The sequence below is a fragment of the Dendronephthya gigantea genome, unplaced genomic scaffold (assembly GCF_004324835.1).
Source record: "Dendronephthya gigantea isolate DGI-Jeju-01 unplaced genomic scaffold, DenGig_1.0 000127F, whole genome shotgun sequence".
NCBI classification, from domain to species: Eukaryota; Metazoa; Cnidaria; class Anthozoa; order Malacalcyonacea; family Nephtheidae; genus Dendronephthya; species Dendronephthya gigantea.
Genome location: NW_021163137.1, coordinates 443594 through 469847, shown reverse-complemented (window position 1 = coordinate 469847; position 26254 = coordinate 443594). Strand labels below are relative to the sequence as shown.

Genomic DNA, 26254 nt, shown 5'->3' with positions numbered 1-26254 from the left:
TATTTTAAGAACATATTTTAATATATAGCTAAATAAGAAGTTGAAAAAAATACAATTGTTGAAAAATAATCTAAATGTAAATTACTCCACACCGGTACAACTTGCTATAAGCACGTGTTATTTTTCTCAATTGTGTATATATTTGTGTATTCCTAATTCTTAATTTACCAACCCAACTTAACCTAGTTAACGTAATTTCCTCCATGCCGACGTCAATCTTTTGTTTAAGAAATATCTAAAGTTCTTTGAGAGAGATTTGAGACATGCACGCACCAGCTGGGTTGCACTAATGGAAACAGGAAGTTTCATACTGTTAGAAGTCATTATAACAATTACAAAACCTGCACAATCATCTGTGTTCATAGTAAAAAATAAACGTATATCAATAACAATGAGCAATAAGTTCCATATATTGACGGTCAAAATAAACAATCCGAAATATACTAATTTTTACAATCCAAACTTGCATGGCACCCCGAATGTTACTGGTATAGCAGCTGCGTGGTTTTACCACTTTTACGGATAGTTTATAGACATATATATAGTACAGTATACATGATAAGAACAAGTAAGACGTTTAAGCTCGAGTTTTGCTATGTTACAGCTACAGCCCGTTTATTTCGGTGCGATTTCTTCCTTTTGATCGATGCTAAAGAGGAAACTATCGTAACCCATCTATCAAAGAAGAAAATAGGACCGAAAATTGCAGGAAAGATTGGAAGTGCGACCGAGTCTTAAAGATCCCTCTTGCATGAGTCTGCTGAATATTTTCATAAGTTCTTTTTTAATTTTTGAATTGCGTAGTTTGCAAACATATAGATTAAAATATGTTGTTCAATGTTCATTGACCAAACTTAAAATATTTTCCTTTCTCCGCCTAAGTTGCATGTATCTTACAGCTGCAATATTATTAACATGCACTATAAACTTTGTATAATGTTCACTATAGTAAAGCTCTTTTAAGTTAAACATGCATAATACCGGGAATAGTTTTGATTCTCAAAGATTGCTATACCTCACGCTGTCAAACAAACATACGACATGGCGCCATCTTCAAGAGGGTCAGAATTACCTCAAGGCGATTATATATGCAAGGCCGATGAAGAATTAAAACCCAGGAAAAAAAACTGGTATGAAATTTGAACTTTCAGATCGATATCTCACGCATGAACACCCTTTTTACCACGTAATATTGTCGTGTCGCGTACAACAGTCAAAGCAAGCAGAAGAAAGGTAAATCTGGACTTTGTACTTTTACAAATGTTACAGTACCACGGCATGCAAGAGTTATGTTTTCAGTTTAGTTATGTTGGTCTATTCATCTGTTCTCGTCTCTGTGTCTGCCTGTTTGTAACCAAAATATCTCGAGATTTCAAGCACGTTTGTTAACTACACAATGCACAAAATTCCAAGCCCCAACTGGCTAAATTTTAGTTAAATTCAGTATTGTTAAAACAAACGGAATGCGCTAACCCCACATGCATAAAATAAACTATATTATTTTCAAAATAATACATCATATACTAAAACTAATTCAGGCTGACAAATTAAACTAACAATTCGATAAAAAGCTGAACCAGCCACTGGCAGAAATTTTAACTTTTCTTTCTTCCGTTTACACGACACGAGATACATTTTTGCGCTGATAAATATCCGTGCTGATTCTTGCTTTTACAAAATGAGGCTCGTAAACCTGCGCGAAACGAAATCCTTATATGGTTAACAATGTGTACGGATAGGGCGGTCCAGGTAAACAGGAAACCTTTCTGCACGAATATTTATTATAATCTAATGAATCAACGGCAGTGTTTAACGAACCATTAAGGCTCCTCCTCTTCAAGCAAAAACCTTGTTGGAGACGGACTTTTTTGCAAAAAAAAATGCAACTTGTAAAAGCATTGCAACATACATAGTTCAATATACACATAGCTACATGCATAGCTAGTTTATAAATGAGATAAACGACGTTTGGAGTTCTGCGCTTCGAACTACAACTCGACGGAAGGGGTCTGGAACTATACAATTCACTAAACGTTTATCGTAAAAACTGGAAGAAATTGCAGCCGGAATTTCAAAAAAGGAAACCCAAAACAACACTTCGTAAATAGTTATCTTTTAGTCATCTTCAGGAGAATGTACGTTTTTCAACCAGATAAAAACGGTTTATTAGTATACAAATGGTGGAGTAACTTTCTAATTAAGACACTTTACTTTACTATTATAGTTTTCTAAATCTATTTAATTATAGGGTATATATATTAGCTTCACGGCAAGTATGCAAAATAACCCCGCCACTCTTTTCAACAAAAAGCAGTTAGCGTTTTAAAAAGGTGGTCATTTACTTTACATTACGAATAATCTTAAATATAGTTTAATATACCCGCTAACTATACCTATAGTTCATACCATAACTTTATTCCGCATTTCTCAGCCCTGTATTGCATAGTAACCACTCACGCGGGGGTGGCTTTAATTTCAAATGATTATTGTCAGTTTAAGAAGCTTAAAAAGGAAACAGAGGATACCTCACGCTGTCAAACAAACATACGACATGGCGCCATCTTCAAGAGGGCCAAAATTACCTTACCACAATACAGTTTCACTGTGGGCAGAATTAATAAAAAAATCTACGAGAACTTCTTGACGCATGTAAATATGATTTGAACTCAAACATTCCAGCGGGTTTTCGCAGAAGCGCCGCCTTTCTTTCTCAAAGTTACTCTATCAAAAAATTGACCTGGCTTTCCGAACAACTTGCTGATTATCTCAGGAATTTTGCGCAAATTCCTGAGAAAGTCGTATTTTGCATACGAATAACCAAGTCACAGAATGAGAATACTCTTATATTTCATTACGGCCTATATTTTTATCATTTAGTTTTCAGTACCCTGGGTGGTGTAAAAACATCTGAAGAATGAAGATTGGAATGTACCACCACCCTGGAAACGCAGTTAAGGCTGTATGACAGGCTAAAGTGAGACACCGTGGCTCGTTGAGATTATAACATCAGGAAACGAATATTAATTGAAGCTAATGAAAGACCATGAACCCACTTGGAGAATATATTGCTTCTGAAAGTGGACCCAAGTTTTAGACTTGGATCATATCAAGAATTCTCGGCAATAAGCTGTAGCTAGGTATCACCAAAAAACGTACGACATCCAGCATTTTAGATTTGTTAAAGTAAATCAAGAAAACTAATATTTTGAGCACGGGTATCAGAATGAGCAGAATATGCTGTACGTACGTAATTTTAAAAATACTGTAACAGAGAGGGTGTTGTGCCGTGAGAGTCAGCACTGGCCTTCCAGTGTTAATGGGTCAATAACCAACGGCAACAATATAATACAGATTATTCAAGTATACCAACTATGCACGCCTACGAAAAATCAATTGCAAAACTTTTTCACCACGTTCGTCTTTCAACCAACCGCAAACTCTGGTTTGAAAAACATTCGGATTTTAAACATAGCAATTTAACATCATCGTCGAGTTCACAATTGGAGAATTTGAGAAAAACATTTATAAAAATAGCGCCGGCAATGTTGTTTTTTTGTCATTCCAGTGAAGAGAGAAAACGGAGGCCTGCATGCCGTTCACTAGATATTATATTTACATGAATTAAGGCAGACATTATATTTATCGGTTAACGGAGTTGACTTTCATAATACGAGGCAGTACGTCTAGAAATTGTTCCAGTGTAGATAACATGAGCTATCAATTATTTTTGATTTTATAAAAATCAAACCCTGATACGCTGCTGTCTTAATTGCTTCGACATGAAACGCCACAGCCGCTGTGATGACTAGAAACACCGTCTACTGAAACATTAAATTTGTTTGAATACTCACAATTGAATTGCTTAAGAAAACTGTTGTGATGACAATCCAATTACCATGCAGAGATCAGTTATACAACAAGACGGTACGTAATATATCGGCCAGCGGTCTCACTTGGACGGATGATCTTGACAACCTGGAGGAAGAAATATTTCAGTAGAAGATGTTGTATTAGTATAGTTCACAATAAGAACGATCAACAAAACTACCTTCTCTGATTCGCAAATTACACATAAATTATCTTTTTTAACAAATATGTCATGTCACCATGATAGTTTTCAGTGCAAGAGACCCACAATCTCAGAAATACACATTAAAAAGTTTTTTAGAAAGTCTAGAGAGATACTAGAAAGTCTATATTGATGGGGGTTTTATGGTTTTAAAAAATGCAAATTGTTTTTTGTTGGAGCACAGACCCACCTGTCCTCTCTTTAAACCAAAATATCTTGCGACTGGATCACCAGCCTGTATCCGTGGTAACTGATGTTCTTTTAATTTACTGCAACAAACAAAAGTAGAGCTTTAGATAAACAATTTCATTTAAACATATTTTGCTTAGTTTCGACCTACAGACACTATAGAAACAAGAGACTCAATAGAAACAACAATTGACTTACTATCGTGTCAGTAATTCTTTCTTTTCTTCTGGTGTCATAAGCACATGTTCTGGAACAAGCTAAGAAGAACAAAACATACACATTAATAGCTTGTGTACTGAAGAACTTCATGACACAATAATGCTGGAACACGACTCACTATACTGTCAACCATGATGATTCAGGCCTAAAGATCACTCTCTCATAACATCTACCAGATAGTGCATTTAAAACAAATATTTTATAATGGTTAGGTTGACTAACCATAGACATACCTCATGTTCTGTTATGTTAATCAATAATTCTGCTTCCATGAAATGTTCTAAGATATATTTTGGTGCCATGTCTACCAAGGCCTAAAAACAAATGAATGAATGATTAATATAGAATAACAACAACACAGCAAAGGAAGAAAACAAAGGAATTCACTACTTTCCTATTTTGAAAAAAAAAGTGAAGTGAGAACCTGCTTTGCTGATGGGGTCATGCCCATTTGAACAACAATGATCGCACGTGTAATACTTTCTTCTTGCATTCTTGTACAATAGCTAACATAATGTAAAACACACAAGTCACTCAGGATGTTGAACTGACTAGAAAAGTTGGTGAGGAAGAGGGCGCCCCTCAGACGGAAAAAGAATTACACTTGTTATATGTGGAGTATTAGAACATATTTGTGCTTAGTATAGCTATCTAAGATTACATTGATTGAAACCTTATTTTAGAAGACCAATAGGTGATGCGCAAGTAAATCACTGCTAATTTTCGACATAAGTAATAAATAGAATAATGATAGAGTTAAAAACACTGCATACGTTTTAATTGTTTTAATCCCAACTTTAGGATCTTCAGGAAAGAACACAAATAACTTATCTGAAATAGAAAAAGAATTATTTAATGCCAAGATCAAAGAAACTGAGAGAAATGTCCATTCAAATTTCCATGCACTACCAGAATTAGTCAGAAAATTATTTATTTACTTTCACAAATTTAATGTGAATTCCAACATCAAATACCTGAAGGGTCATCATTATGCTCTACTAATACAGATAAATCAGCTCTGTTTGGATGACCCTCACTACATAATAGAATACATACACAACAAATTATTTATCAAGCTAAACGTTTGTTAACCCAAGCCTTCATCAGTGCAATTGAAGGTCTTGGTTACCCGACCAAACGCCTTGCATATATAACAAATGCACCTGGTGTTTTCTACCAATGATGATTCAATTATTACATGCACCATGCAAAATCTTTCAGAATATATTACAGACAAGTCAAACCTAGGTCTTTCTCCAAACTGTTCTTTGAATTGCTCTAATGTTTGATCCAATTCGTCTTGAGTAACCAAGTAACCTCGATCATGACACATCTATGGAGATGTTAACAAAGAATTGAATGATGGACAGGTAGTTTGTGCTTGTATTCAGAGAATTGTACCATGTACATTGATTGACTTTTTAAAACTCTCTGTTTCAGAATTAAAGTTGCAGAGACCATGCAAATTAATAGTTTACACGTTTTGGTGACTTCGTTGTTGTATTGGAGAGTATTGTGAAATGAGATTCTCAGAGTATACAGTATAACAATCATACTCCATTAAAACATTTTTACCTGCATAACAGTTTTTCTTATCCTCCAAAACCTGTATGTTTCAGTCTCATCATCCATAGTTGTGGCCACACAAAACAAACCACTTTTAACCTCGATTAAGGTTCAAAGTTAACCAAAAGTCACCCCAATAAAACCTTGATACTTTTTTATTTAAACTTGGCCATGCGTTTGGCACTCGGTTCCTCTTCGTCAACCTCCCGTTTTCCGAATATCTCCGACTTCGCTATTACTGGTATGGAAAACAGTGAAGATTGTAATACGTATTACGTAATAAACGTAATAACGTTTGTTGTGTTATGGCAGCAAGAGCTACAATTTCTGCCACAGCTAAAGTTATCAGTAAACCACGACGTTTTATACCAAGGAGAGCTGCTCTTACACTGGTAGGTTGTTATCTATTTTGATCTATAAATAAATTCCAATGCATGGAAAAATTAATGCATAAAAACAAATTTAGTACAGGAAGAGTACTTCCATTACGACACTGTATAACTTTACAAAATATTTATAACCTATTTGCTACCTGTAGCAGGCGATTCGCATCGTACATGTGACTATTTGATTCACCATATTCTAAATGTCAATGTTTTAATGTATCACTTCTCTCCTAGAGTCCAAGTGCTGTAAACAAAATCAAAGAAATATTAAAAAGAAAGTCAGATGTGGTAAGAAAGCACACCATCCAAATGACTCAATACAATACAATACACCATACAATTGCAACACTGCATGTCACACATATTGTACTAAAAATTGTTTGCACTAAATAAGTATTAACTAAATAGATTGGATTGAAAGTTGGTGTTAGACAACGTGGATGCAATGGTTTATCATACACATTAGACTATGTGAAGGAGAAAGAAAAATTTGATGAGGAGGTTGAGCAAGATGGTAAGTAAGAAATATGATCATATTGTTTGAATTGGTTTTACCAAACCAAATTAAACAAGGGGTAAATGAGTCGCAGATTGTTTAAGATTTCTATGATTTTTGCTCTTCTTATCAATCTTATGTTATGAAACACTAGTCTAAATATATGTTCATCCTATGCACCTTGTTGCCTACAAATTTCATTTTTTAAATTTTATATTCATAACAGGGGTGAAAATATTTATTGATGCTAAAGCTCAGTTGACATTGCTTGGAACAGAAATGGATTTTGTTGAAGATACATTATCTAGTGAATTTGTTTTTAATAATCCTAATATCAAAGGAACTTGTGGTTGTGGTGAGAGTTTTTCAATATAGAAATATAATTTTTCTGCTATGTATTTTATTTCATGGTTACAATGTACAGTATATGCAAGCTAAAAGAATTGTGCTATTCAAAATAATTCTGCTGTGTTAATTGTGATTATGGTGTGGGCATTTTGTACAATATTCAAATTGACTCTGTAGTAAATAAAAACTATATTCACTTGTAATACAAGTATAATTAATATTCACCAAACTTTTTATTAGTGCAGAGAGAAAAAACAATGCTCTTGAAATCTTTGACTTCTCTGGAATGGTATAAAAAACCCAATGTACAAAGTCATTTACCTTATTATGAAACCATTGGGTATCATCAGGGCTGCAAGGGAACTCGATTTTAAGTATTTTACTCATTTAAGAAATGTCTTTCCCTTAACTTAAGGGAATTGCTGGAAAAGAGCCCCTACATTGACAAAAAACGTTAACACAAGATAGAATTAGTTAAACCAAAGCTCTTGCAGGAGGACCACGAGTTTTAACCCTATTACATCAGGCTAAATCTAATTGCCATACTAAATCTAATTACGTAATGATTCCACAACCATATTTTTAATCTTTTCCGACAGTGTTCTGGGGATTGAACCCAGAAGCCACACACACGTTTTTATCATTATCAACGAACACGTTTTGGTTTGGCCCCAGGCATGGACACTGTTTTTTAAAGCCAAACGAAAAGGAGGGAAACCGGAGTACCCGGTGAAAAACCCTCCAAAGGTAACCTGAATTTCAGGTTACATGACCGGCGGTCCGAATTTGGTATTTTCAATAGAAATCGTTCGTAATGACAGTTCAGGTTTTATTAGCTATATATAGTTCATCGTTTCAGTTCCGCTCATCAGAATCGAGTCCCAGGAATTGCCATGCAATTCTTGAGCTTCGTCAATTTAATCCTGCTGGTGGTCTAACGTGCACAGCGCGCATATCGTCTGTTGGAAAACACCATGCTCTTAGAAATTAAACTGCGCTTTGTCTGACAGTGGCAACAAAAATTACTTAAATCGATAAAGAAATGCTTCGTATTCACGACTTGCATGCTTTTTCATATCAAACCAATGTAGACAACGACACTCTTCTGCTATCCCTTCTTAAGACATGCACCGTTTTTATCTTTTTTATACTTCCTGGATTTCATTTGGCCGAAAACGAAGGAAATAAACGTGATCGGGCTCAACATGCAACTTACTGAATAATGGCTAACCATGATCTTCCCTTACCTTTCGAATTGTATAATTACTCTTTGAAAAACAGTGTACCAAATTTCACTTGCTTCACTGCTCCATTCCAAACAGTTGTGTTCTTCTTCTTCAACAACATCTCGACGGTGGCCGTGCAAGAAATTAAACAACATAGTAAGTGTGTCAAAATAAAAAGGGTTTTCTTTAAAGGTTTACTTTCTAAGCAAGAGGGTACTATACAATATTAACCTATTCTTTGTCATTAAAGTTATCATGCAATGTGATATATATATCCTGTAATAAAGAAGGTATATATATTTTCCTTCTTATACAAACTTCATCAAGTCGGTCAAAATTATTAGATTACGTTTATTTCCTTCATGTTTGAGACTAACCGTATTTTTGGGAGCTTAAACTACAATACGAAAAATTAAAATCAACAAGGGAAACAGAAGAGTGATAGTGTCTCAACATCCAATAGTTATTATTTCTTCATTTCAAACAAAACTTTAAGTTTAGATCTTTAAAGACTAACGTATAATTTTTTATGCCACTGACAGACGGTTCTTCAAAACGGTCGCATTATAACAGGCTGAACAGAGAACTTATATAATCATATAAGTACTCGCGATTGCATTCGTATTAATCTAAAATTAGGCCAATACGAATTGGAATATTTTTTCGTTGCGTGCGCGTCGACCATGCTAACTGCATTTTGTTACTTTCATTTCAACGTTTTAAAGCTATCTATGCATCTTCCGCAGCTGTTAAGGTGGTCTTATACAATAAATATAAAGATAATTTTGATAACTTTTTTATAATTTGAGTAATCACTTGATGTGTGAATATACTAGGTTAGACCACCAGCAGGAATCAATCCGAAAATAAGTCATGCACTAACATTAATCATGCATTACTCTAATTAGTATACATATAGTATATACCTCAACCAGCTTCTGCTTGTACACCCGTCCGGCCGTCTCGTCGTCCATCATCTGATCCTGCGACGATCCTTCATCATCTGATCCTGCGACGATCCATCATCATCTGATCCTGCGACGATCCTTCATCATCTGATCCTGCGACGATCCATCATCATCTGATCCTGCGACGATCCTTCATCATCTGATCCTGCGACGATCCTTCATCATCTGATCCTGCGACGATTCTTCATCTGATCCTGCGACGATCCTTCATCATCTCATGCCTTAACGTAGGTACAAAAATATTATATTAATTCCCAAGAGAGAAATGTCACCTTTGTAGAAAATATTCAGGATAAAATGATCACTCAAAACCGATTGTAGTCTGTAGACCTTCAACATCTCCTACGCCACTCGTCCAAGGCCTTCGCATTGCGCACGCGAATACAAAATGTCATGCAGACATGCACGTTTTGCAGGAAATATTCATCGTTTTCTTAATGGTCTGAGAAAATGAAAACACTCGACTATTATCCCCTTCTAGAAATACAATTCCCCATGCATTTTCATGTTTTAGGCGCTCTGTTAGCGATATTTTTTCCGGACTATTGTCGTTCAAGATGGAGAAAATACAAGTGATGGGGCCCCAGAATCACTTGTATTTACTCCGCATGCGCTTGATACGACCACGTTACTTAACCCATGCAAAAACCGCAAGCCGAAACATTGAAATCAAGGGGGTAAACAGAAGAGTGTCCAGCATATCTCAACCAAAAAAGCCAAATCCCATGCAATTTTACTCATGGATATTTCATCGAAATCAAATTGAGTTTTGTATTTGCGTGCATAAATATCCCAAGGCAGCTCCAACATCTCTCGTCTCCGACGATTCTTTCGTTCTAAAAACAGAAAACTTCTGTTCAAGCAAAGGAATCCACTACAGCAAGATAAGATACTTTGCCTTTAATTTAGAAGTAGACAACTACAATAGACAGCCGGGCTGAAATAACTCAACATCGTCAATCGTCATGTCCATGCAGCATAAAGTACATACATGCATATACCAATTATACCGGTATTTCCCTGTACAAAATGGTACAAAACTAACATTAGGCTCTGACTGAGTGTTCACGATACGACAATCGTGTCTGAAAAACGCATTGCAATTTAGAATAAAGTCCTAAAACGTTCGATTAAACTTTATTCTAGCTTCGCTCACCGTGTACAAACGTGTTATTTCAAGTCATAAATGCAAATATATAACAATACCTATTATTTGCTGCCAGCAAGCGTTTACGTTTCTCCTTCCCCATCTTTCGGCGCCATAGTTCGTTCTAAATTGAAATAAGCAAGGAAAAACAAAATCAAGTTAATAGCTCACTTGCATTTTACTTTTTCAATCAAAATATACAAGATATAGCAGTGATACAAGATATGTCTTGTTGCTATTCAAATCAACACTGGCACGGCGGTAAATTGATTGGCAAAGCCAAAGATCAAGCCAACACACATTCGTTTAACCCAACCATGATCATGTACCTGAGCAAAGATTCTTCCAACTTCTTCGAGTGATCATGACTTTCCCCTCGAATTCAACCACCTTTTATAACCTGAAAAACATTCCAACGGACAATGCGCTTTATGCATCGAAAGCACTCGACAGTTTGGCCTGTTCAAACGTTGTGCTTCTTCTGTGCAAACGCATAAACAACAATAGATAATGAGGCATTGAATTAACTATTGTTTTAAAGCCTGTTCACACGATCCGATTGGTCGGATCACGTCGGATCCAATGAAAATAGAGCAAGTTTTAGCTCCATCCGATTTGTCAAACTCATGGATCCGAGTCATCCAACTGTTAGAAGGTCGCTTTTAAGTGTGGACTCATACTATCATATTTTCGGCAATTAGGAGCAACGACGTCGACGCAAATGTACGGCGAGGCCGCCTGGATCCATTCCGGGATCCATCTAAATCAAATCAGTTTACTGATCCTCATCCCCAGGGCCTAGCTCCGTTGCTCTCCACAATCACTTGAATTTGATTGAAAAAATTCAAGATGTCGTCTCGTATGAGTGCAGGAACAAATCTCTCTTCAAACCAAGACCCGCGTCGGGAAAACAGAGTATATCGATATATTCCAGTTACAAATAAACCAAATCAAGACCCTTTACCTGATTATGTCAGTTTGCTGGGAATGATATTTAGTATGCTTGGTTTAATGATGAGAGTATGTGTATATATATAATATATTTAAAATAATAAATATAGTATGCGTGTCTGTGTCCGTGGAAAAGATTTTATACGTAAAACATATGCCGTTTGTAGTTTGTAGTCTCCTGTTCATTGATAGACGTAGGCTATAGGAATGAAAGTATTTAAATACTGTCCAGCTGAGCACACACATCAGTGCAGAGTTCAGACTTTCAATTTTAATAGACACTAGACAGGTATACCTTTAGTGTTAACAGGAAACAGCTTCAAGCATCCAAATTAAATTATTGTAAAATCTTTATACCAAGTTTAATTTGCAATGAATTTTGTATAATTCTTTTGATTACATTATATAGACAAATTACCGAAAAATTTGGGTTACTACTTCTAACAAAAAGTTTTTAATTCAAAATATTGCGAGTCGTTTCACAATTAGATGTAATTGTGTATCTGTTTTATGTTCATAGATGAAATGGGCTGCTTGGGCTGCAGTGTATTGTGCTTTCATAAGCTTTGCTAATTCCAAAGCATCAGAAGATACAAAGCAAATGTTTAGCAGCTTCCTGTAAGTTTTTGTGATTCTTGAATTATTTTTCAGCTCAAGGGGCAAAGCACTCATAGAACCAAATTTTCTTTTGTAGTTTATCAGTCTCAGCTGTTGTGATGTCATATCTACAAAATCCTCAGCCTATGACTACACCATGGTGAAATATTTTATCAATGATATTTAAAGAATTCAGAAATCAATCAGTGTTTTTATACTTATGTATTTCCCAACTTCCTGTCTTCCTATACCAAGAAATGAAAATATCTGTGCTCCGGAGATATGAGAGACTTAACTTATCAAGGACTTTCTGTTTGGACCTAAAGTTTTTATCTATTTATTTGGGCGTATGGCAGATTAGAAACTTTCCAATGTGTGCCATATAAAAGTCTGCCTTATATTGAAGAATGACATTAAACAATATCATAAATTAACAGGAGTTGAATTCACTGTTTTCAGCATGATGCATGAATCTGTGGTCAGACATACACAACAGCAAATGCACTAATATCAATTTAACAAGTTTTGGAACTTATTCAGTGGCACAGCCCACCTGAGGAAATATCTAGTCCTACCAGGAAATGGATTTTAGTCAATATAATGGTATATATCAAGTATAAATGATATTAAGTAGTCAGGCAAGTTTTGCTATTGACTGGAACCATGCACTGATTGCCAATAAGAAACATAAGCACAGAAAAAATTATTGGAACACAGGCACCAATTTTAGCTCATGCTAATAATAAATTGATTGCAGTGCAAAATGAGTTTTCTTTCAAAAACAAAAGTGCAGTTCTGATTGGCTGTCCATTTACCTGACTTTCACACAATAAAAAATGTCTGGAACCATATCTTGGACTAACTTTACGGTACACATAATGGATCTTCACAACAACGCGAAACTGACTGGAACATTTACTAAATTCAACATTCTAATATGTACAAATAATAAGAACTTTGCAATAGAAATATATATGTGCAGTTTAATATGAACAGGGTATTATAATATTATATTCATTTACCACTATGGTAGGTTATATATTTACAAGTCAATATATTATATTATAAATTTACTTCAGTGACATAACGACTATCTTGTTCATCATCCTCAAGATATTCATTACATAAAGTGTTCAAATCTTCATGAAGATCGACAAACTGTGGACGATGTGTTGGATTCTTCGTCCAGCAATTTCTCATGAGTTCATAAACGACTGGAATACAGTCTCGTGGTTGTTCAAGAAGCACCATATTCAAGATTTTTTCCCGCACTTCTGGGAAGATAAAACCGAAGTATGGTTGAAAACCATAGGTGAAGATTTCCCACAATACGATCCCGAATGCCCAGACATCTGAATGAATTGTATACGTCTCAGATTGTATGGTCTCCGGGGCCATCCAGCCAAGGGCAATAGGTCGTTTGTTTGGTCGGCGAAAGTAACAGGCATCACGGTCAATGGTGAAGTCAGTTATTTTGATAACCAACGAATGGGCAACTTGACAGTTTCTCGTCATCAATTCACCATGAACATAATCATGAGAAGATAAATACGCCATTCCCGCAGCGATTTGACGTGAGATGTCCAACAGACCTGCTTTATCGAGTAACGCATGATCTTTAGAGAAGTTGGGGTTGTTTGGTGAATGATAGATCAAGTATTGGTGCAAGCTACCATGCCCAGCTGGTTCATAAACCAAGGTCATAGGTTCACTTCCTGAGGTTATCGCCTCTATGATCAGCAGGTTAGGATGATGGAATTGTGACCATCTCTTCGCTTGATCGATGAATTCTTCACGAGAATCGTTCGAGGCCACTTTAACTAGCCTGCTCACGTGACTGCCATCTTCAGAATGGATCTCACCAGTGTACATTGAGCCAAACTTTCCATTTCCCATAAATTTCGGTAACAGAATGTTCTCGCCTGGGATAGTACGCAACTAGAATGAAAAAGTGACTTATAAATACACAGCTTTTGTGTATCTCTTCAAAAAAACTGACTTTATATGGCGTAAATACACGCAAACCAATAACGCTGCAATTTCGATATTTATTAAATAGACTCCGGCAGCACTTTATCGTTGTATTTCCTCTCGATTCAAATCTCTACCCGACTACAGTCGTAGCGCATACCATTCTTTCCTGAGTACTCGGGTTGAACTAATGAATTCCAAAGAATGAAATACGCTACGCTACGATTGAATTAGAAAACAGAATTAGAAATAAATCGCCCTAGTGCTTACCTCAGGTAATAAAACAGTAACGGTCATTCTGGTATTTTTCTTGATTGCATCTGGGCCTTGTTTATGTCGTTTCCAACATACCGCAATAATTACAACAGCCACTATCAAGCCGAATACAACACATGGTATTACCGTATAAAGGAGGTTTGATAAATGTCCACCACTTTCAGGAACTATACAAATAGAAGAAAAAATTTATAGTTACTGTATTCTGGATCAATTTCTCGTCAATGCATCAAAACATTTCTTCCTATTGTCAAATGAAGATTCTTTAATGTTTTTACAACAGTTAAGGGACATTGATATAATGAACTGCAATCAAGAACTTCCAGTCTGTTAACCCAATTAAACCATATTAACCCTCCATTTTCTTTTGCAAAATGAAAGAAAGCGCGCATGAAAACTTACATTTTCTGGCAGAAACTTTAGGAACATCACACGACTCCCGTTTGCCTTTCGCGACGTAACACCAGGGTTGAGTTTCCTCACTTCCTTTTGGATTACGACAATAATTATGGGCCCATTTATGCTCTGGTTCATGTTTATTCCAAGGTTGGCAATGGTTCCCATTAACTGTCGTGTTTAATGTGCCGAGGTAGTCTTCACCAGTGCCATTGAAAGGAGAGTCACTGGAATCTAGGGAGAATTTCTAAGAATTAAGAACTGTATTATTATGAACATACAACAAGTCAACAATGACGAGAACACTCACCACATTTAGGAATGTTGCAAAGTTGGACCCTTTGGTCTGCGAAACACCACGGTTTACTTCTCTTTCCTCTTGGGTTACGACAGAAATTCTTCTCCAGATTAGAGTGCAATGTACCGGTCTCATCCCATCTTTGGCAAGCTTCTCCAGATTCTGTGGTGTTGGTAAAACCTCTGTACAACATACCGTTACCATGGTAACAATCACCTGGGATAGATACTATATGGAATGAAAAAATACCGTTAATCCCTTCCAAGGGTAACAATCAAGGCATAGTTTTGTTTGGGACTGGGTCACATTTAAAACCAAGGCCTTCATTATTTTGCAGTTTACACTGTCACAGATTTTTGCCACGTTTGTCCACAAGAGCTTGTTATCAATGCCAATGATACCTGTAACCCCACTATGAATATCAAGCTACCAACATTTAACTAATTAACACGCCTACCTGTTGTATTAGTGATGAAATATCTTTGTAAAGATATGCATTTTTTATTTGACTCAGATAAAACATGGCAACTTGGAAAGAGAATAGATCCAGTTAAAAATTCTTCTTCAGCAATCGTGTATTCAAAAGGACAGAACTCGTGACGAATACGATCACAATCCTGGCGGCAAATTTTGCTTGGTCTAAGACTCTCGACTTCGGGCTCACAAAATGGAAACAAATGATGGCACAGCAAAGGTAACACAAATGGATCACATTTTGCAGATATAGGGAATTTCTCAATATCAGTCATAGCGATTTTTAACTTTATTTCAATGTTGGATTGACGGTTCCCATCTTCGATGAAAATGTTTTTGTTATGAAGATATTCTCTGCAGATATTTCCTCGGTAAGGCTGACAGGTTCCAATCATTGGTCTTTTTGTTGCAGGACTAGAGAAATGTATAAGATGTAAATCATTAAAGCTACACTGGACATTTGGACAAAAATGATTCTCTGCAGCTTAGTGAGAGAACTGATTGCTAGAAATGAATGGATCATCTGTACTTTCTAGGTGAATACTAATGATTTGCGATATGGAAATGAATAAGATACAGCAGTATTATATTTATTTTACATTAAGCTTACTTACACGTTTGGAAGGTTGGCTAGAAAAAGAAAAAAATCATATTGTTAGCCTTAAGTTATGGATTCATGGATGGGGAAAGAGCGCGCATAACATCAGTTTTGAAATCACACTGGTTTCCATTTTTTGTGCACACAATATATTCCTAGACAGGACCAAACTACATCTTTTCACAGACTAAGCAATTTCCTACCTGTAGGAACTCCCAACGATGAACATTTTCCACTTTTGCTGGTCAAGTATACCAAGGACGAACAATCAAAGAAGATACTTGGAGCGCGCAATTTGTTTGGATCTGAATATTCGCCCTTACAAAACTTAGTTTTGAGAACTAGACATTCATCTTTACAGATTGGTTTTCCTTTTGGAATGGAAGATGACTCGTCGCAATCAGGCAGATGTAATTGACAGAGCAATGGTTTAATGTAAGATTGACATTGGTTTGAAAGATAACCTCGTTTCTCCAATGCTTCCTTAATTACTTTTTCAATATCTGATATTTCCATGCCATCTTTGACAAATACTTTATTGCCATTTTTCATTTTACACACGTCACCATTGTAAACTTTGCACTGACCACTAAAAATGAATAAAACGTTAGCGTCAAATAGCATGAAACTAGAGAAAACTGGCAATGAAACTGATTCAAAAAAAAAAAAAAAAAAAAATATATATATATATATATATATATATATATATATATATATATTGAAATAAGATCTATATATCAAAGGGTGGAAAATGCATTACCTTGCCGGACTGATATCTGGACCTATAATAAAAAGCATAAACTATAGTTTAATTCGCAACAGATACTGAATTGAGGAGAGAACGGACTCTATTTTTGCAAATGAAATATTTTGAGGTTCAACGGCCGTTTTAACTTTAACGGCCGTTGCACATATTTTTTGAACTTATTTTGTTCGCTATTTGCATCTTCGCTAAAGAAGCGAGAACTACAATTAAGGGAATTATTTAATACCTGTCTGTAACGAGGTAACATGTCGTTTGATAGAAACACATGTCGTTGGCTGAAAAGGATTTTCACTGGGTAACAGCGTACAATCCGGGAACAGATCATCATCACTGCTCTGTGAAGACGCTTTCTTTTTATCAGCACTCTCTGCCTTCTTTTTCTCATCATACTCTCGTTTACAATCTTGACTTTCAATACGATTACATTCACTTTTACATATGGGTTTTGGTTCTGCTTTGGAATTCACAATAGTACATGCGGGGAAATGATGGTGGCACCAAAGTGGAAGTGCTGCTGGACTACACGATTTACTTAAGTTCGGGCTCATGTATTGGTATCCAAATCTTAATTTCTCTTCAATATATGCTTGACTCTTGTGAAAACCGTCTTCGACGAATATATGAACATTGTCTTGAATATATGGCGCACATATCGTTCCCTTGTACATTCTACAACGGCCTGTTTTCTGTTTTGAAGACCTTAAAAAGACAAAAGTAATTGATGTAAAAGTTGGATTTGTTTTGCATGGATTCCATGTGATATATCCAAAATATTACTAGGATACAGTCAGTGGCCGCTCTATATATAATTAAACTAAAACCACTGATATGATTTCCATGAAATTTAACTCTCAGTTCCAAAAGCAATAAGATTGGCAAGTTAATGAAAGGTAAGGTACTTACTTTTGAATGATTTTTGACACTTTTTCTAAGAAGTAAAGGTATAAAGATTTAAGGTAATTTCACGTTTTCAACAACTATATCATTGCTTCAGTTTTACTTTGCCTTTTTGCATGTTGAGAGACTACTACCTCGGAGGGACTTATCAAAAAGATTGAAACTTTATTGCACTAGCAGCTGTATGTGCACTTACGTTTTGCGGCAAACTTGACATATCCTGTTAATTTAATATACTGCTCTTTATTATTACGACCGACACAAACGTATGTACCAGTCTCTTTTTGAGTCAGGCTTCTTATTCGTAGTTTCGAACCATTCCGTCGACCATTAGGTCCATTCGACGACCATTCACTACAAAAAAATGATTAAAGGTCGAAAGAATATTTTTTGACGAGAGTTCAACACTGTAAGAGTCCCAGTAAACGACGCAAAATTTAGTTCTCTATATAGCAAAATAATTTATATATGATAAGGGTCGCATAATAGCCCTATAGTCTATAGATGCCTCTGTGTTAATGGTTTAAGATTTTCACTAACAGACAAGAAAAATATTCATCGCTCTTCTTTTTTACTCGTCTTTTTTTACCTTATAATGACATTTTTTGTTTCCCTCAGTCGTTTTCCATTTCGACGCCAAGTAATGTTGCTTGGATGAACGCCTCGAAATGCACATTTCAAATTCACCGCTTCGCCAGGTTCAACTGAGTGGTTGCCCACTCTCCGTATCACTGAAGAAAATTGACAAGGAATTAATAGGAGTGAGATGGACGCGTCAATGCGAACACTTACGGGATGCGAGGCTTTGGCTCTACAGGGACATTTTGGTTTTAAAAATATGCTCGAGAATCCAATTAAATTGATCAATTTATTTGATAAGGCAGACTGAGTGAAACAATTCTTATTTCTTTATACATCATCAGTAACTGACTTATGCATGAATGAGGAGCCCTACCTTTGCATGTGGTACAAAGAGCCCTGGCACTCTTGGAACTACAAATATAGAACAAGATATCACTCACAAAATGGTTTCATTTAAAGACATTTTTTATTTTTATTCAACAATTTCATTTAATTTTATTTCATTTCATTCAACAATTTTATTTCATTTTATCTATTTTCAATCAACAATTTCATTTCATTCCATTTTATTTCATTCATCAATTTCATTTATCACAACACAAATATAACTTGGGAGACAGGATCTTCATTGCATGGTTGACCTATTACTGGTTGAGGTACTGAATATTTACACAGGTTAAATAGTCGCAGGAAGGCCTTAATCTAAAATAGGTATGTCGCCATTATAGGAAGAGGTTGCGATCGATAGAATCAACAAAGAAAAGTGTATAGAGTAATACTGTATTTCAGTTGTAATACCGTTTTTTAAACTGCAGATTAATCTTTCACATCAGTGTCAGCGATTAATAAAAATGTGAATTACCAACTAAAATAAGTTAAATAACAACCTAAATTTATGCCTGTATTTACGAATGAGCGTTCTTGATTTTTAGCTGCTGCATGAAATGTCCAGCTGTAAAATATAATATCTTACTCCAGCTGTAAAATATGTAATATCTTTCTCCAGCTGTAAAATATGTAATATCTTTCTCCAGCTGTAAACGCATAAGTGTGGATATTGCATAATTCACTATTTACCTGTACTCATGCATATATATTAATCCATTAAGCCGGTGAGACACTTTGTTTTAAACACAGTAGTAATCCATTCAACACAGCAGGGGTGTTTGCCCTTCATGGCTTAACTATAACCTTATAAATTCATTATAGGTGTTTTATAAATCATTAGGCCATTTAGAAAAATATTAATTTTCAATATACAAATTTGCTAACATACTATAGTCTATATAGTGGGGTATCACTGATTGTGGATGATTATTTCGCAATTAAAAGTAGTCATGCAAATATATCAACCTATCGAGTACTTCTAATTTAAAAACAATTTGATTAAGTGCATCTAGAAATTTCATGACCGGCTTATTTTCCACGTCGTCATCGTAACAGGTAACTATAGTTCCAACCAATAATATCCTTCTATGTGTCCATAATTCAAGATACTTAATAATACTCGTTCAGTATAATCTAAGCAAGACCGTTTACGATTTACAATGATCAGTATAGACATAAAATATATCTGACTCTACGACGTAGGACTCTATACAGACGGCACATGTTTTATACTTCAAAAAAAACAACAGAAATAGTTCTCATTTTATTTGCAAAAACAACACTTTTGAAAAACATCGGGAGTCATCCACGTACTACGACCAGACACGAATTTGAATGATATTATATACCACAAGAAATAATTGGATGAAAAGTCGGTCGGATGAAAAGCACCGTCGTGACTGGTGAGCTGAAATAAGCTGTTTACTAACTAACTTTAGAATTGTATGCATGCAGTTTGGTATGCAGACGGTCATCAGCTTCATACAATCCATTTCTTAAAAAACAAATTGTTCACAATTTAGGAGGGTGCAATTTATCCATAGGTGTGTCCTTATCAATCTTCTTGTCAGAAATAATGTCTTCACCGCAAGGAATGTCTGGTCTCCAACTGATTGAAATTGCAGCGATTTTACAAAAGTAAGTTCAAAATCAAAATGAGCTGTTTTAGATTTTAACTTAGAAATTGTAAGTTTTCTTTATTAATGTAAGTTTTTTTAACGTTTTAAAAGAGAAAGATCCCCCAAATCCTATAACTTTTCTTTTTCAGATTTAGCTTATCTGTTAATGGACGGGATTAAAGAGCTTACGAGAACATATTTTCTTGAAATAAGTCATTTTACACTTCGATCCTTGGCCTGCCCTAGACATAGCCTTCAACTTCATTTTTTTTAATGTACATGTAAAAGAAATCCAACGAGACTAGGATAGCTAAAGTCTATCAGAACAGGTTGAAAAGACTTTAGAGCAAGAATTGGTTGGAGTGCATTCACACAAAAAAAATTTAGCTCAGTGGTAGGCGAGAGTAGATACAGCTAAATGAACTATAAACTCCTGAGTGAAATGCCCTCTTTTGCAGTTTTCCTACAAAATATTTACTATAAACTATTCATCACCATTCTTTTATAACTGCATATCATACCAAATTATCTGGCAAAATATACCTCAAAACAAAAACATGAATTGCATGCCTGGACAGTAGTCAGTACATTGATTTTAAAAAGATACTAATTAGGAGAAAGAATCCTGCCCAAAACACCACATATATAGACCATTAATCAATGCCAAATAACTTACCCATAAAAAGCAATACTACTTATACTAGTCACTATTTATAGAATAAATTAACAGTTGACAGCTTGAACTATAAGTAGGCTCAAAAATATAGAAGCAGGTTTCATCCCATTCTTAAACAAAGTATCAGCACATATCAGCACAATAGACTTGTAGCTTAAGAGTATATATGGTTGAGATTAAAGTAGGGCTATGGGCATCAATACGTACTGCAGGTGCAGGGGATGATGACACTACTTTAAAGCCAAATATGATTCTAAGATCAATTCACATATTAAGATACACTGTCAATTAGAAAACCTTAGCGGATTGCGCACATGGTATATACTATGTTATACTGGTATATACTATGTTATACTGGTATATACTGTGTTATACTGGTATATACTATGTTATACAGCTAAAAACAAACTTCTAAAATCGACCATAACCTAATGAAGGCAATATACGTTATACAACCAACAGAAATTTTCAAAAAAATGCAATAATATCCAATCACCTGGCAATGAGCCCAAATATGCTGAATAAGAAGTGGTGGTGCCAGGTCAACATCTAACTCATCTAACAAAGCCTTAGCTGACAATGAGGCAGATCACTTAAAATGAACTAGCCTTGAAACAATAAACAACTTGACTATCACTAGAGTCCTACAATATTTCACTATTTCTACATAGCATTAAAGCTAAAAAAAATTATATACATAATAAAATGACAGTATGTTTTATCCTAAAATTAGGCACCAAAATCAAAGTCTTCTTTGAAACAAAGCTGTCAATTTAGGCAAGTTGCAATGCCTGTGGAGGGGGCATGTACATCTCACTTCCTAAGTTTAGAATATTACATTTGTTAGAATTCTAACTTCTAAGAGACATGAATTTATGAAAAATTAAACATTGAGGCAACTAAAATATAATAGGGCCATTTGCACCAAAAGTCTTTAAGTCGTTGGTTAGCTACCTATACATGTAGTTTTGATATTATTGGTGTGTGAAGTTTTGATATTATTGTCATGAAGTCAAGTTTAACATGGCAAGCAATGCATGCCAAACTACTGTCTTTTTCTAAAGAGATTAAATTGTTCTTAACAAATGCTAACAGACATGTATTTATTTTGCCATTTTGTAAATGTGTCAACTGGCATTAATCTTTTTGATGGATATTGTTAAGCCATCAAGCATAAATCCTCAGGAAATGAGCTTTTCTTAGCAATATAATGATTTCCTGGGAGGGCACAAACTTCAAAACCATTACAGTATTTTGTTCCATTAAAAAAGAAATTTTGTATGCAAGAAATCAACATAATATGTTTATTCTGCAACCTGTCATCATACAGGTAGAAAACAAAATACTGATGAAAGATGAAAAAAATTTGCCAATGCCCAGATTTCAACCCTCATAGACAAAAGCATGTTTTACATAAAATCTTTGAGTTTGTTTTGAACTGAAGCAGAAACAATCTAAAGCAAATGAAAGGGTAAAACAATCAGTGATTTATCATGGTGGTTTTGTGTACCATAGTAAGACAAGTAAAGCCTCATGTTCCCAAATTGTTATCGGCCCTCCCACCTTTTAAATTGAATCAAACCGACAATATTTGTGGTGGAAATATATTTCGCTTCTATTAATAACGCTGCTTTCTTGCTGCGAGGAATGCAGTTAAAACCTTGCTAAGTAAATAAAGACGTGGCAGCGCTTTTGATATAAATTGAAAAAGACAAAAGAAATTAAAATCAACTACAGGGTACAAGGTTAAGGCACAATATATAGTCCGTTCAACTCCATTGACTATCCATTAAGAAGCACAGCTATTTACATCTGTAGTATATTCCCTCTGAGAAGCAAAATAAACGAGTTTACCCCTGACTAGAGGCGGCCGAGGACAAGGCTTTGTTTTACTTTGCGTGAATGTGCGAGTGATGATGTACTCTTGTAGTTCCACTCTCACATGCGAAAACAAACGCAATCCCTTCGCCCAAACAATTTGGCAATTTCTCACGTAAAAACGGAAGCAATACATGCATCTAAGAACTCTTACTGCGCGAAACATCAATACGAAATCGCCATTAGCGGACAAAATGAAATTGTTTGAATTAGTCACACCTGCAACGCGCGATGTTTGGTCTATCAAAAAAACAACATATAGATGCGAAATATTTTCACAAAATTTCAACAAATTACGTAGCACGAGAATTCGGCAAAATCTTTTCAAAAAAACCTACAATTACCGCAGGAAAATTCATAACTGATACAGCAATAACAGCATACAATTATTATTGAAACGCGAGAAAACCAAAGACGAGAAATGCTACAAGTTCAAAGGCGTATTGACATTGAAAAACAAGATATTTGCCACTTCCTAAGCTTTCAATTAAATTACAAAACTTGCTTTCTTTTAGCAGCAAAATTCTAGGAGATATTTGGAGACACGTGAAGTAATGGTAGCAAAGTCATAGCAAGTAATCTTTTGCGAGTGTAGACTACGAAAAAATATGGAACAGATCAAATATCCAACAAGTCAATGTCACGAAATAATAGATATGTTTGGTATGCTTCGTTGCTAAATTAAAAACTACACACTCTAATAAGTGGAGGGATGTATAGAATAGGGATGAAGATAATTCTTTGACTAGAACCACATATCTATCAAGGCCGTTTGTGATAGTAAAATAATGGCAAATAATTAAGACTGTAACCCCCAATGATATAATGCGTTTATAATACAGATCTGTCTACAAGTTGGCAGGTATGCTAGTCTAATGGCTCACACGTTCAGAAATCAAGCTATAAATACAAACGGCGCTTGTGAAATATGATCACTGCAATCTAGAAGTTTGTCTTTAGACGAAAAATATCGCTTTGTGCTCCCTCGCCATATTAGAACCCAATTTATGTCGCAATTAACCGCCTCCGCCATTACATTCGAATATCTTCTTCTCTTCGTCGAATTCGATTGATTTAATTTAGAAGAATAAAGAATATTTACGGCTGTTCAGTAGGGATGTTGCGTTAGATTCAAATATACAGTCACATTCAATTACTTGCTACATTAAACAAGCAAACATAGTTTCTAAAAGCATTAATGAACAGTCTAAACATCGGCTAAATCTTGTTAAAAACTTACAATGAACCAGAGCTCTTTGACTTTAAAGATCCGCTAACCACATCTAACAAATGGATAAAGATTAAAATTAAATCATTGCTGCTTACGCGTTCAACAAGGCCGTCTGCTCGCTGTAGGCTCACAGCAAGCTGTGGCGACATAAAGAACCATGTTCCTTCGAGTACAACTGGTTTCAAGCGATTGAACGAAACAAACAGCTTGTCTAGAGAGGTGGTATTTTAGTCTAGCTAAACTAGCGAACAGCATTTTCTCTGTTTTGCTCCTAAATGTCATGTCTAACGCTAGGTGGTGAAATCGTTCCTATTCCATAATTATACTGCAAATTGAGCATGGTCGCAAACCAAACAAACATTTAGCGAGAAGAATAAGCAATAATACAAACTTACTTACCGTTTGTAGTTAAAACTAATGTGAGTAAGACGATGATAATATTGTACTCCATCACAAACAGCTTGTTCCTCGCTTGGCGAGTGTCTAAAATCTGTGTTCTCTGCCTGACATCCAGCCGCTTCATGTCAAACGACACAATATGAGACCCCGCATGATGCATTCCTCGCATTAATTACACGAGCTCAAATTGTTCAAAAACACACACTAGCCCCTCCCCCTGTGTCACATAAACTATCGTAAAAACACGCAAGTTTCGCAAGTCCGCAAACAAGCGCTTCACAAAAACAAAAGCTCAGCGCCATACAAACTTATCGATCTCTTAGTCTTTTTCCTTTCTTAGTAATGGCTTCTTTATTATTGCCATTAATTATACGAGTTTAAAATAAATCGTTATTGACATGAAAACAATTCCATATAAAGGCCCGGTGTTTACAGTGTCTGGCCTTCGGAGAATATTAACAGTTTGCACTATGAAATAGTCTTAGAATTGGGATGAACAGTCAAGAACGTACGAAGTAGCTGGGTTCTGAATAAAGATTTTAAAAACGTCTAGATCTATATCTACAAATTTCAAGTAATAAAATCCAACAGTGTCTGTCAAACAGATGATATATTAGCAAGTCTGCTGTATGGCACGGTCCAATCAATAGCAGCGATGTAATGTCATGTGATCCGAATTTACCAATCAGAATAATGCAATTTATAAGGAGTTAAGAGTGACCTCAACAGGCAATATTCCAGTTTGGCAGATGCTATCAGACAAATCTGAGCTGTTCTCCAAGAAAAAATTATTTCTTTCCTGAAACCTTACCAGTTTTGTTTTCTAAATTATACCCTAAGAATTCATAGTCATTTGTCAACTGTGTTAAAATATTACCTTTCGCCAGTTTCGTGGTTTTAGAAACACTAGACTTCACCTGGGCGTGTATAAAAAGATATCAGATCTTATATACGCCCTCACTTCATGCATGCCTAAATTTTCGGGGAAGGGGCGGACGAATGATTTCAGAATGATTTTGACAAATGATTTTGTACTCACAACTCGAGTACAATGTTTTACTCTACCTATCCCCAGCGTCGCTTTGGTGGGGGAAGGGGCGATACCCGATCCAGGTTTGCAAGGGCCCCTATCATGCATAACCCAGACGCTAAGCTCGCGCAACTCAGAAAATGTACGTTTAAATGTTACCAAATTTTGAGACAGATTAATTAATTTTGAGACGACATTTCAAGGGGCAAAGACCTTCAATGCCTGCGGTTAGTATGTTTCGGTAAAAAATATTTAGTGTTACTGTGAGTAGAACTGTAGAAGACAGTTAAAGAATCCAATTGCGAGCTTGCTAGGCAAATCGCACGTTCTTCCAATTTTGACCAGCTAACAAAAATTAGGGCCAAAATTCGCGGGTTCGATTCCCACTACGGTCTTAGAGAATTTACTGCTTACCAGACTGTTTTCATTCCTTAGAAGAAATTTTCGAGGAGCCCTATTACGGGCACCACCTATCGAGAGAGGATGGGGCCAAGGTCCCGGGAAAAATTAGTCACAAAAATAGCATAATTAGTTCTTGTAATTTTGTGTATATTGCACCACTTCAATGAAATACTGCATCGTCGGATGCTCGAGTGGCGTTGCCAGGGTTTTAA

General features: G+C 35.6%; 4 protein-coding genes across 4 annotated transcripts; 2 read left to right on the top strand and 2 right to left on the bottom strand.

Annotated features, from left to right (window-relative positions):
• Positions 1-6260, bottom strand: LOC114535902 (DNA-directed RNA polymerases I, II, and III subunit RPABC1). Its single transcript, XM_028557239.1, has 9 exons — positions 6053-6260; positions 5722-5810; positions 5452-5513; positions 5251-5308; positions 4902-4983; positions 4711-4791; positions 4457-4515; positions 4260-4338; positions 1-3975 (listed from the first exon to the last, which is right to left on the bottom strand). Exons 1-9 carry the CDS (start codon positions 6107-6109, stop codon positions 3910-3912), a joined length of 633 nt encoding a protein of 210 aa, XP_028413040.1. The 5' UTR covers positions 6110-6260; the 3' UTR covers positions 1-3909.
• A 60-nt stretch (positions 6261-6320) lies between these two features.
• On the top strand, positions 6321-7444 carry LOC114535903 (iron-sulfur cluster assembly 1 homolog, mitochondrial-like). The gene is made up of 4 exons (XM_028557240.1): positions 6321-6435; positions 6664-6717; positions 6838-6943; positions 7152-7444. The coding sequence occupies exons 1-4, from the start codon at positions 6349-6351 to the stop codon at positions 7298-7300; spliced, it is 396 nt and encodes a 131-aa protein (XP_028413041.1). The 5' UTR covers positions 6321-6348; the 3' UTR covers positions 7301-7444.
• A 3999-nt stretch (positions 7445-11443) lies between these two features.
• On the top strand, positions 11444-13145 carry LOC114535848 (protein Asterix-like). Its single transcript, XM_028557162.1, has 3 exons — positions 11444-11634; positions 12086-12183; positions 12260-13145. The coding sequence occupies exons 1-3, from the start codon at positions 11464-11466 to the stop codon at positions 12324-12326; spliced, it is 336 nt and encodes a 111-aa protein (XP_028412963.1). The 5' UTR covers positions 11444-11463; the 3' UTR covers positions 12327-13145.
• LOC114535847 (tyrosine-protein kinase transmembrane receptor ROR2-like) lies at positions 13134-24923 on the bottom strand. Its single transcript, XM_028557160.1, has 15 exons — positions 24611-24923; positions 24221-24263; positions 18794-18831; positions 18428-18569; positions 18035-18192; positions 17845-17869; positions 17168-17640; positions 16936-16957; positions 16379-16764; positions 16192-16207; positions 15561-15991; positions 15116-15331; positions 14812-15039; positions 14404-14576; positions 13134-14100 (listed from the first exon to the last, which is right to left on the bottom strand). The coding sequence occupies exons 1-15, from the start codon at positions 24777-24779 to the stop codon at positions 13225-13227; spliced, it is 3396 nt and encodes a 1131-aa protein (XP_028412961.1). The 5' UTR covers positions 24780-24923; the 3' UTR covers positions 13134-13224.
• Between the last annotated feature and the right edge of the window lie 1331 nt (positions 24924-26254).